Source organism: Moschus berezovskii, chromosome 16, assembly GCF_049115385.1.
Source record: "Moschus berezovskii isolate FMDL1 chromosome 16, NW_MosBer_1.0, whole genome shotgun sequence".
In the NCBI taxonomy this organism is placed as follows: domain Eukaryota; kingdom Metazoa; phylum Chordata; class Mammalia; order Artiodactyla; family Moschidae; genus Moschus; species Moschus berezovskii.
In genome coordinates this window covers 77,136,956-77,149,951 of record NC_142475.1, presented here as the reverse complement: position 1 = coordinate 77,149,951, position 12,996 = coordinate 77,136,956, and the positions used below count along the sequence as shown (strand labels likewise).

The window sequence follows — 12,996 nt, the reverse complement described above, 5'->3', positions numbered from 1 at the left end:
AGAAACATCTCTTCGCAGGAATGAGAGCTGGGTGTTTAAGCCACTACCCTCTCATGCTCACTGCATGAACTTCATCGTCAGTGACAAAGACTAGAAATTTGTTTTCTTCTTAAATGTTGCTCTTTGGTAATTATGCTAAAATTTTAACCATGAATATGTCTTTCTCTAAATCCTCCCTGTATAAATATCTTTTCATTACCATGAACTTCCTTGGTCATCTATGCCTCTTGGGCAACATTTGTCTTTTCATGACATAGCAAAGCAGAATCCTAAGAAGGACCTTAGTGAGCCCCCTCCAGTCCCCACCTGGACCCAACATTGGGTCCTTTTGACACTCAGGAGGTCTAGAAACTGCTTTGCTTCCCAGCAGGGTGTTGACCTTCCTCATATGCCCTCAATCAGGCAAAGGCCAAGTTCAGTGTGATGGGAACACCTGTCAGACTAAAATGCTTAAAGTAAGTGAGAAGGACTAAAGGCATAAAGCCACTTGAATGACAAATATCAAAGAGATGGCATTGCAAATGAGCCCAGGATGCAGGTAACCTTGGTGAGCAGCGACATGCCCATACATCATGAACCCGGCACACGCACAGGACACAGCTTCTCGTCTAGTGCTCACCCAGCCATGAAGGAGGATGGTTCTCTCCACCTTCAGATAAAGAAGTCTGGCTCAGAAGCTAAGTGGCTCTGAGACTCAGAGGTGAGAAAATCCTTCCCAGTTAAATTATGACAGCCCGTATACCAAGAGGACAAGACTGCTCAGTCTGTGTCTTCAAGTAGGCACAGGGGCATTTTCCAGGAACAGGCTGTCGGCCATCCTCCTCTACCCCAGGGCAGACATGTGTTTGTAAAGTAATATGAAGGATCTAGATTCCACTAGGATAGTAGCTTCCAATCACGAACTTCTCAACTCTGTCTACTCGTTAGACTGCTGCCAAGAACCATTCAAAAGCTAACTTATGGGGATTTCCTTGGTGGTCCAGTGACTTCGACTCTGCACTCCCAATGCAGGGGACCAGGGTTCAGTTCTTGGTCAGGGAACTAAATCGCATATGCTGCAACTGAGGGTTTGCACGCCACAACTAAAGATTCCCTGTGCTACAACCAAGACCCAGTGCAGCCAATTAAATAAATTAGTATTAAAAAAAAAAAAGCTAACTTGTGGAGTCACATGGATCAAGGCGACGCTTCTTTGTCTCTGACTAGGATCGTAAGTTCCCAGACTTCACTGGTAGGTTGGCTGGAGTACAGTGGAAGCAACTGTCAGATCCGCTGAGTGAAGGTGCCAAGGCAGCCATGAGGGCACTTTGTGGAAGGCAGACAATGTAGGCTAATGCCACCATTGTGTTTGTCTCTGACCAAGGGTGCAATTCAGCACCTCTCAAGTCTCTTCTGTCCCAATTATTATTCCAAGTGATCCTACACAGCTGCCTCCAGTTTCCTGGGATTCAGTTCCAGGAACTGTATTATCACTGTTGTTGTGTAGTCGCTCAGCTTGTGACCCCATGAACTGTAGCCCACCATGCTCCTCTGTTCACAGGATTTCCCAGGCAAGAATACTGGAGTAGGTTGCCTTCCTTCTCCAGGGGATCTTCCTGACCCAGGGACTGAACCCACAACTTCTGCATTGACAGGCAGATTCTCTACCACTGAGCCACCAGAGAAACCCGTTGCATCATTAGTTCTTACCAAAGGGATTATAATTCCTTACAGAATATTTCTGTTTTAAAACATCTTCCCTTTTTGGAGCCCAAGTAAAGTCTCAAGGTGTTTAATACAGGAAGTAACTCTAAGGCTCTTGGCCTGGTAGCTATTTAAAAGACAAACAAGCTCAAACACCTGCACAGAAGAGTTAACTTGACAGTTTTGCTCCTGTTTCTGGAACACCGTGACTTTTCCTGAAACACAAGTCCTTCTTTGTGTCATTCTAAATGTCTATGGATAAGAACTCATGAGCCTATTCTTTTGTATTTATTTCTCAATTCCCTAAGTAGTTTACTTGATTTAAAAGTACAATGGAATGCCAGTTCAGCTTCTTTGCCCAACCCAACATCTCTCGGCATTTGTTAGAATTGAATGACAAACATGGCCCATCTTCCTCTGCTTCCTGTGTTGGTGTTTCGTCTCTAGAGCAGATGTTATTACCTGTTAGTAGAGAGTCCACGGGGGTCTCTTTAGATAGAGGTGGGGGGCTCTATGTTAATGGGTACAGAATTTCCTGCCCTAAGAGAATAAATCATTATGAAACCAGGTCTTTCTGAAATCAAACTTCTGGCCATACGCTCCACGGCAGTGCACTGTGGAATTGCATGATCCTCTCTTGAGGTGGGTGTCAGCACAGCCCACCCAGGAGGTGGCAGAGGCAGAGGGGAAGAACATGACACTGAAATTCAAATGTGTGTTTTCATCCCCCACTCACCTGTGGCAATTTTTTCTTACACTTGGCATGAAGAACAGGTGGGAACAGATGGGAGCATGGTCTACATTTCTGTTCACAGTCACTGGGCTTCTCGTCTTCCAACCTTCCCTTCTGGCAGCTGATAAAGAATATTAACACATATATATGAAATTTAGAAGGATGGTACTGACAAGCCTATGTGCAGGGCAGCAAAGGAGACACAGATGTAAAGAACTGACTTTTGAATTCAGTGCGAGAGGGAAAGGGTGGGATGAGAGAACAGCATTGAAATATATACATTGCCATATGTAAAATAGATAGCCAGTGCGAGTTTGATGTGTGACACAGGACACCCCAAGCCAGTGCTCTGTGACAACTTGGAGGGATAGGGTGGAAAGGGAAGTAGGAGGGGGATTCAGGAGGGAGGGGACACATGTATACCTACGGCCAGTTCATGTTGATGTATGGCAGATCCGTCACACTATTGTAATTACTCTCCAATTAAGATAGAGAAAAATTTAAATAACATAATCAAATGTGGAAAACCATTTACATATGGAGAAGATGGATGAGAACCAGTTGTGATCACAAAGCCTCTCTATTGTCATCATTTTTCCGAGCACAAACTAGAGAAAAGGCCCAGGCTGACATTTTCTTCATGACCAAGTTGTGAGTGTAAGACTCCTGATGTCCATCACTGCTGAGTTAGAGAAAGTGGAAAACTCTCCTGAGATTGCATGCTAATGTCCCTTATATACCAACTGTTCTGCACTTCCAACTGGAAGCAAAAAGTGATATTATGGAGGCTCTTGGTCCATCTCATGCAAATAACGAATTGTTAAGGAATAGAATTTGAGGGACCTCCCCAGTGGTCCAGTGGCTAAGACTCCATGCTCCAAATTCAGGGGGCCTGGGTTCAACCCTTAGTCAGGGAACTAGATCCCACATGTCTCAACCAAGAGTTCCCATGCCACAACTAAAGATCCTGCAGGCCTCAACTAAATCCCAGTACAGCCAAATAAATAATTTTTTAAAAAAAGAAATAGAATTTGAGATTTCCTCCCAGTTCAATGTAATATACGTTGGTACATCCCAGAATGAACAGAAAACAGGGCTCACTGGTATAGCATCAGTGATGTGGGGTCATGCCCCAGCCTTGGGGGGCTAGGACAGAAGCCAACCTGGAAGCAGTCAATCTCATGCAGTGAAGTGGCTTCCATGCTGGTGGTCTGCATAAGTTAGGAGCAGGGGTCATAAAGGAAAGTCTTCTCAACAGTTTTAAACCACAACTGTAAGTTCCCATAGTGGAGAAAAGAGAGAAGATAACTCATAATCTGAATGTACAAAATACATTTCAGGCCAATGCATTGCTTATCAGAACTCAGAGCATTTTCCTCATCTTTGTGTCTTTACATATGTTATTCCCATGGGCATTTTTGGAACTTTTTGAATGTTCTGAATTTTTAAACTTCTGAAATCTTTTGCACTTCATGTTAATCTGTATATATAATGTGTGTATAAATACATATAAAGTATATGTTTAATGTAAGCTCTTTTTTCATGCTATCAAAGAACAAATACAAGTTTGTCAGAATAAAATGTGATGACTGTTCACAGACAGCATCTCTCACACCTAACAGGAAGTGGTGCTGGCTTTTAGGATTGTCAAGCTTGTTCTCATTCTCTCACTTTCCCAAACACATTGGAAAATTAACATGTACTGCTTACCATTGCCACATTGGTGATTCTACTCAGGATATTTTTAAAGCAATGGGGTAATTTTATTGTGGATTCAATACACTGGTTTTCTTTCTTCTTTTGTATTGGTTTGAAATTTTCAGTAGTAAATATTTTTTTAAAAGGTATCAGAAAGGACTCCCGTGGTGGTTCAGTGATTAAGACTCCATGCTTGCACTGTAGGAGATGCAGGTTTATCCCTGGCTGGGGAATTGAGATCCTGCATGCTACACAGCTCAGCCAAAAATAAATAAATAATCTTTAATTAAAAAAAAAAAGGTATCAGGAGAACTTACAAGCATATACACTCTAGAACTTGACATGCATTCTGTCCTTGGAGACATGTCTCTTGAATATTGTGAAGCACATGGAGGCACTGACCAGAAAGGGTATTTGTAGATTTTCAAAGTAGCACATCCTTTCTAAACCTCAATTTCACCTCCCTCTTCAATACCACAGGGCAGTGGGATGCTTTCAGGCTTCCCAGGTGGCACTAGTGGTAAAGAACCTGCTTGCCAATGCCACAGGAGACACAGGTTTGATCCCTGGGTTGGGAAGATTCCTGGAGGAGGAAATGGCAACCCACTCCAGTATTCTTGCCTGGAGAATCCCATGGACAGAGGAGCCTGGCAGCATACAGTCTATGGGGTTGCAAAGAGATGGACATGATTAAAGTGACTTAGCACTCACAGGATGCCTTCAATGAGGATGAAAATTGCAAAGACTCCTCAAAGTGAACCTTTCAGAATAAGGGTTAACTTGCGGCCTTAAGTGATAAGCAGGGAAAGGCTACCCCATCCAGTATTCTGGCCTGGAGAATTCCATGGGCTATATAGTCCATGGGGTCACAAAGAGTCGGACACGACTGAGTGACTTTCCCTTTCCCTTTCCCTTTTAAGTGATAAGCCACTAAGGCAGTTGTTTCCTGTGTATGTTTGCACAGATACTGTGGTTTGCGGAAGAGCAGACAGGATCAGTCATCACTCTGGTCTCTTATCCTCCGTGTTTCCTTTCTAGGTATTTCCACACGATATACCTAGGTATTCGAAGTCGGCAGAGCGGGGAGAACGACCGATGGAGGTTCTACTGGAGGATGGTGTATGAGTACGCGGACGTGAGCATGCTGCACCTACTGGCCACCTTCTTGGAGAGCGCCCCCCAGCTGGTGCTGCAGCTCTGCATTATCGTGCAGACGCACAGCCTGCAGGCCCTGCAAGGTAAGGGCTCCAGTTCGCTCCCTGCACCTGGGGAAGGATTGTCTGGCTCCTTTGTCACAACCCGAGGACCGTTCCTATAGCCTTTGTTGACGCTGGTCACGGTGCTCCTGGTTAATGTCGGATGCTTGACACCTGCGTTTGTGAACGAGGCTTATTTTCTTCCTCGCCTTCACTTATGACGGGTAATTTACAGAAAGAAAATTCTCTTTTGCTCTCAAGCTGCCCTCTGAGTAGGAAAAAAATCCTTATGATTTTACACTTGGTCAATATGAGAATAGAATCAGCTGAAGTTTTCTGGCTTGTATGATAATTTCCAAACATCTCTCTCTTGAATGTTGTATGTATATTAGATATTATGTACATTATATATGTAAATTTATATATATTTGAATATGAGGGTAATCTCTACCATTTCCTTTTGACATTGAGGCAAAGGGAGAGAGAGATTTAAAAGGAATGATAAAGATTACCTTAATATTTTTAAAAAGAAGGTCACATGGGAAAATGTCAGTATTGAACAATGTATTATTTGTGTAGTACAAAGTTTTATGAAACAAATATTACCGTCGGATTAATATTTTTGTGTTTTACTATCTTGTTGGATCATCTTATCACTAAGATGATTCGATTAATAACAGATCTGCCCTGCATTTCCTTAGGGTCTGCTGCTCCAATCTTTTCAGAAGCAAGAAGATTAGACAGGCCAGTAGGTAGACAGGTGAATATATGTGGAGGATGATGGATACGTAGCCACATTCTAAATAGTTTCCTGGTAATGTGTCCACCCTGTAATTGATAGATATTAAACAGATGACGTTCTATAATGTGTGTGTCTTGTTTCAACCTCAGCAGAGCCTGGCTGTGACTTTCCCTGTGTACCAGGCCATCCTCTAATCTGAGACTTGATCAGGGGAATCCCTACAATGTCCTTATAACTCTTTATTGCGAGGAGCACACTAGCCTAGTAACTGCAGGGAGGAGTGAGAGACGTATGACAGGAAAAGACAAGTGGAGAGGATGCTGGTAGCCAGTGACCCGTGGACTTATGAGTTCTTGGCCCAACCCTGGCTCTACACAAGAATAGCTGCAGTGCAAGAAGTCTGAGAAAAGAGTCAAAGAGAACCATGGGATGTGAGCCTCACAGGCTAGAAAGCAAATTGGAAGAAAGAGAAGATGAGTGTTAGCACAGAAACAAGAGATAAGCTTGGAGAATGCGAGACATGTGAATTGTCTGTGGAGGAGCATGTCTAGAGATCAAAGACCATGAGCTGCACAGGGAGGCTCTGGCTTTGCTTGTCTCACTTCCTTTCTGTGATATCTGGTGCAAGTCACCTAACCTCTTTGGGTCCCCGTTTCTCAAATGGAAAGGGCACAAACTAAAAGAGATGGCCTACAAACTCCTTGACAGCATGGCCATACTGTTGTATCCTTACAGGGCCAGGTACAGGCATCAAGAGGGGGTCTGTACATGAGGATGCAAATACAGAGGCAATATGAAGCTGAGCCTCTGTCAGGTTGCTCTTCTCCAGAACAACTCACAGCCCCTACTTGGTATAGTTACACATGTGAAAACGCTCTAGAAGAGAAAACCTGAAGCACAAGTGGAGGGGAGCTTGCAAGCCACTGTGCAGTGGCCCAAGATTACTGGGTATCTTGACTAGTTTCCTGAAAGATTTGAAAAATCACAGAAAACTTTTCACCCTAAAGATAATGGAGATGGAGGAGGGAAAGGAAGGTGGGTTATAAGACATGAGTTCATTTTTTCCATCTGAGAGTTTGATGTAAAGTTTTATAGAAAAACAAACAGAGAAAAGGCAACTCATTGTTTTCATCAGATTGTTCATCCTTAATATAGGAATCAGACCACATGTTTCTTGGAGTTGTGGCTCTTCCCTAATGCTGTTCCCAGCTTAGCTGCTAAGCTCACTATTGCTTCAGATCTGCTACAGACTTTGGGATTGGGACCTCATCCTTGGCCAAGGCAAGCCTTGCTATTAAAATCAGAGAAACATAGGGAAAACAAGCTCTGTGTCTCCCCCAAGAGGTTCAAGAGACAATTGGATCCAAAGATCACTAGGATCAACCAAGTTGTTGAGCACAGATGAGAGAGAAGACCACTGAGCTGCTCAGCTGCTCGTATGGTAGCTATTTTCTAAGCAGGGAAGTGGGCAGAAAGTTGTGCTTTAAAAAAAACAAAACAAAACAGGGTAAATTGTTGTTTAGTCAAGAAGTTGTATCAGAGTCCCTTGCAACCCTGGAATTTTCCAGGCAAGAATACTGGAGTGGCTTGACATTTTCTTCTCTCAAGGATCTTCCTGAGCCAGGGAACGAACTGCGTCTCATGTCTTCTGCGTCAGCAAGTAGGTTCTTTACCTCCAGCACCACCTGGGAAGCCCAGAAGCTAAGGTTTCCCTTAAACAGATACTGTCCGCAGCCAACCAGGATGAGAGACGACTTGGGTGTGACAACTGCCCCCTTTGTCGCATCCTGATGAGGACTTTCTAGACCCAAATCCCTGGATTTCCAGGTGCTCCACTTGACAGTGCTTCCCAAGTAGCTCAGATGGTAAAGAATCTGCCTGCAGCGTACAGTAGGTAGAACGCCGGGCTGCTTTCCCAAGGTCAGGTTCCACAAGGAATCCACTCGGCCCCAGGCCCAAGTCCTTTGTGCTGAGTCCCCATCTCTGTGCTGGCTCCACCTGTGGATTTCCTCCGGGGAGGGGAAGCTCCGGTGACAGTGCCAGCTGCGAGGGTGACTGTGCCCCGTCCCTTCAGATCTGCTTTTCCATTGTTATTCTCACCCATTCATTAACACATTTTTAAAATGTCTATTGAGTGCATGATGGTGTGTGAAGTGCTATAAAATTTGTCCTAAAACTTTACATTTTATTAAAAGTTTGTAATGTGACGTTGTAAACAATGTGACAAAACATATTTAGAAATGCCTAATTTATCTGGGTATTTTCCAGAATGAGCTGTTCCACCTTCTAGGTGGGATGATATGAAACTAGAGGACTCCCAGAGTGCATCTGGTGCCCCCTCCCCAGAGAGGGGGCCACACAGCCCCTACTTGAGCCAGTTGTTCATTAGGGAACAGACCTCACTGTGTCACAGACTCCATGTGGAAAGCAAGTCATGGGTGTCCAGCCCACCACCACCTGACACATGGGTCTCTGTCCAATTCTGTCTCAGCTCACCTTGCAACCTGAGTGTCCACCATCCCACCGGAAGGCTACTCATCACCCCAAGACTGATGTAGTAAATCTGTCCTCCCCAGCGCTGGGCAGACTGTTCCCCATCCCCTCTGCAGTATGTTCTTCCCAATGCCCTTAATGAACTCAGTGTTCATGCCAAACAGGTGAGCACCAGTCCACGGGCACAGTTGTCTCCTCAAGTTGAGCTGAACACTTAACGAGAGTTAAGTCTGGGTTTCTGAAGCTGTTTATTTTAAGGTCCTTGCTCTTGTAGCCATTTAGTTCAATTAGGACTTAGGAAATGCGAGTGTTCAATTTGTTTCTATGAAATCTATGCTCGGAACTTTGGGAAGAGTGGAGCAGACCAGAGAGGACAGCACATTTCCAAGTTTGTATCATCAGGACCCCTCTCCTGGTGTCCGGTCTGAGGATGCTGAGGGCCAGGAAGTTTGCACCTGCCACTCAGCTCTCCTGCATCTTGGTGTGAGCACTGGCCCGCTGGCCCTTCCTGCACAACACCTGCCAAGAGCTTGTGCGCGTACTTTAACGCCCACACCACTCAGGGGGTAGCTGTTGCCTCTGATCCTTAACCAGTGTGCGTGTTGCATTTTTGTGTCCATTAGAATATCATCCCCAACCAGGAAGACAAAAAACATTAGTGTCAACTTAAAAATTAGTCACAACCTAAAAGTTGAGAGTTATGTTTAATGGGTGAGAATTTTTAGGACTTCAAGCCCAGGAGGCAGCATTGAAAGTGACCCTGAGAAAACTGCTCCATGGAGGTAAGGAGAGGAGCCAGGTTATACAGAAGTTTTGCAACAAAGGGCAGGTAATCTGAACATCAAAAGATTACTGTGAATTAAAGAAAGCCAGATACCCCAAGTTAAAGAATTTAGTGCTTTTCTATGTAAGGGAAGATGCAAGAGTCTGGGCTCACTAAAATCATTCCTTTCATATGCAGCTCAGCTCTCTGGGGCCAGTATCTTGTGCTTTCTCAATCTGAGCTCTCTAGGGGCTCACTGGAGGGAGTGGCTATGGTCTGATGGCTGTCAGATCACGGGAATTCTTCTCTTTCCTGAGTTCCCTTAAGGCTCACCAGCTCACAAAGGAGGGTTGCAATCGCTGATGGCTGTGACATCCTTGTTTACTGATAAGGCAGGAAATACTCCATTTCTCATTAGGTATGTCAGAAAGCGGGGATTTAAATCAGGGAATCTACACAGGAGGCTGAGAGGGCAAAAAGAGGATGCTCAAACAAGTCAGAGATTCTCAATTAAAGGAAGCAGCTCTCAGCACTGGGGTGAGACAAATGAGAAAGAGGAGCACAGTCTCTGTGGAGGGGCCCAGCCTGGCAAGTGACCAGACAGGCCAGTCTACCTGCTACAGAGATGCCCAGGGAAGGACACCAGCAAGGATGGAGCAAGGCTCAGAGGAATAGTCTTACTTCTGAGGGCCTGTCCCAGCAGCTGCTCCCCCTGCCACAGTGGGGCTCTGCCCCCCAGCATGCTGGAGACCAGACAGGTCCAAGGATGAGAGTAGGCTGATCTGAGCTGGAAGCCAGAAAAATGTCTTCTTACCAGGCCCCCCACCTTCCAAGCTCCTGCCAGGGTCCCCTCTTGGCCAAGCCTAGCAGGAAGCTGGTGTCAAGGGTCTGGGGACTCCCACCTACCAGGCCCCGACTCAGCTGCGCTCCTTTGGCCTGATTCCACCTAAGAGATTCACTCATCAATCTAGTTAAAGCTATTCGTGAGTGAAAGCCGGAAAGACTATCATATGAGACAAACGCACGCACTTTAGACCTTGGCGATGGCGTTGTGTTAAGCACATCCACGTAGCTGAATCAGGCAAGTGGCACGTCTTTCCTGAGATGTCCAACCAGAGCTCGGTGGTCACTCAGCACTGTCCGTCATCAGGCATGATTTCTCCCCGAAACTCAGCTTCCTGCTCCAAAACAGATTGCTTCCTACCTTCTTCTGTTCTCACACTTCCAATTGTCTACCTCCACCACCAAACTGCTGGTCTCACTTCCTATTTCAGTGAGAAAACAGAAACAATTAATTAAATTAGAGCTGCTGTATTTTCCCACTGCTAAGTCCACCTGCTTCTGTACCTGTCACCTGGCTCCCTTCCTTTGATTGTGGGTAAGCTGTGCTTCTGTCTCCCACCCCTCCTCTTGTGTGCTGGAGTCCACACCTTCTCACCTACACAAGCATCTTGTTCAGGAAATCACCCTCTCTCTCCTGTGTTGGGCTTGCCTGGTGGCTCCTGTAATACAGGAGACCCAGTTTCGATCCCTGGATTGGGAAAATCCCCTGGAGAAGGAACTAGAAACCTACTCCGGTATTCTTGCCTGGAGAATCCCTTGGACAGAGGAGCCTGGTGGGCTACAGTCCATGAGGTCACAAAGAGTTGGACACACCTGAGCGAGACTAACACTTCACTTTCTCCTGCATTATCATTTCTCCTTTCTACTGGATCACTGCCCTCATACATACACAAGCACACTATTATAATTCTCATCTTTATTAAAGAAAAAATGGCCCATGTCACCTACTACCATATTACCATAATCAATTGTTATATTTTATTGCTTATAGAGCTCTTTCATGTTTACTATGTATTACATTAAAATAGAATTAAAATATGGATACTATTTTATAGCTTTTTTTCACAATACATCGTGAATGGTGACTGCTGGAATAGTAAGGGCTTATTTCCAACAAGTGTCCAAACGTCTTCCCTTGTTACTTCACGGTGCCCACTGTGTAAAGTTTATTAAATCTGTTCTATTCAACAGCAGCAGCTCGTTATTGATGAAACAAAATTTTGAGGACAGCTTCATTGGAGACACTTGATCTGAACCAAACTTGTTAGTAGACACAGTTTCCTCAAAACACATACAAAAGTCCGACCCAGGAAAACTTGTAAACCATACAAGAATGATAAAACTTGTAAACCATACAAGAATGATAAAACAGCAGTCTCTAAACTGCACTTGTGATGTTTCATTTGGCTTTGCTGTTACTGTTTAGTCACTAAGTTGTGTCCGACTCTTTTGAGATCCCATAGACTTTAACCCACCAGGCTGCTCTGTCCATGAGATTTTCCAGGCAAGAATACTGGAGTGGGTTGCCATTTCCTTCTCCATCTTTTGGCTTTATGAATACATTAAATGTATTCAATAGTATTTAGTACGAAGTCCTGCTGGGTATTTTCAAAAGACAGCACGTCCTTCCTCCCAGGTGCTGACAGATTCCAAAGAGGCCGATGCTGGTGATGATGTTACGTCGGAGACCTTTACACACTCCCTGGCTGCATGGACCCAGTGCACACGGGGCCCACTGTAAACTGCCAGTGGGAACTTGTTGAATCAAAGGAAGAATGATTATCTGCTGGGTGGCAAAGCCCTATACGAGGTGTGCTTGACCCAAAATCGAATGGCATAGTCCTGCTCTCAGAGAATTCAACTGAAGAAAAAGAAAAACCAAAAAATTGTTATGGCTCAGCAAGCTGTGTTCTGTCGGTGGGCATGATAAGGTCACACAGAATGACCTCTTATAGAAAAGGATACAGAGCAAGTAGAAAAGCTGCACTGTCTATGACGTCAGGGCACATTGGAAGAATCAGGGAAGCTTCCATGAAAAGAGCGACCTTTGAGCTGGGTCACAAATGTGTGGAGTATTTTGTCACATTCAATAAAGAAAAGATAGTAACATGAACAAAACCAGAAGAGAGAGGTCAGTGGGTTTGTCTGTACCTGTCTGTTCAGCCATGCTGGCAGATAACTATCTCCTCAAAGCAATGAGATTGTTGGTGTTACTTATAGCATATTATAGATTTATCCCTCCTATTTGAAAGATATTTCTAGTAGCAAGGTATATCCTGTGTATATACTTTACAAAAATACACTGATTTTTCTGTCCGTCTTACTTTTCAGCCTATGTTTTTATGTTGTTCAGTACTTGGGGTTAGCAATAAATTAATCATTTAAGTAGTAAATTACCAATCTGCTTAATCACTACATATATAGAGTTGAGTTTTTAAGTCTTTTTAATTTTTATTTATTTACTTTTAGCAGCACTGGGTCTTTGTTGCTCTGTGGGCTTGTCTCTGGTTGTGGCAAGTGGGGGCTACTCTCTAGAGTCCGTGCATGGGCTTCTTCTCATTGCAGTGGCTTCTCCTCATTGCAGTAGCTTCTTCTCATTGCAGTGGCTTCTTCTCATTGCAGTGGCTTCTCCTCATTGCGGTGGCTTCTCCTCATTGCGGTGACTTCTCCTCATTGCAGTGGCTTCTCCTCATTGCAGTGGCTTCTCCTCATTGCAGTGGCTTCTCCTCATTGCGGTGGCTTCTCTTTTTGTGGAGCATGGCTCTAGGCACACCGCTTCAGTAACTGGCATGCAGGCTTTGTTGCTCCATGGCATGTGGGATCTTCCCAGACCAGGGATCAAACC

General features: G+C 44.6%; 1 protein-coding gene across 1 annotated transcript in view; it reads left to right on the top strand.

Annotated features, from left to right (window-relative positions):
• The window catches only part of XKR4 (XK related 4), a 316,470-nt gene that overhangs the window by 184,845 nt on the left and 118,629 nt on the right, over nucleotides 1-12,996 (top strand). The window contains exon 2 of the mRNA XM_055431957.1: nucleotides 5,153-5,352. Coding sequence (XP_055287932.1) covers nucleotides 5,153-5,352 — 200 coding nt within the window. The remainder of the gene's footprint in view (nucleotides 1-5,152; nucleotides 5,353-12,996) is intronic.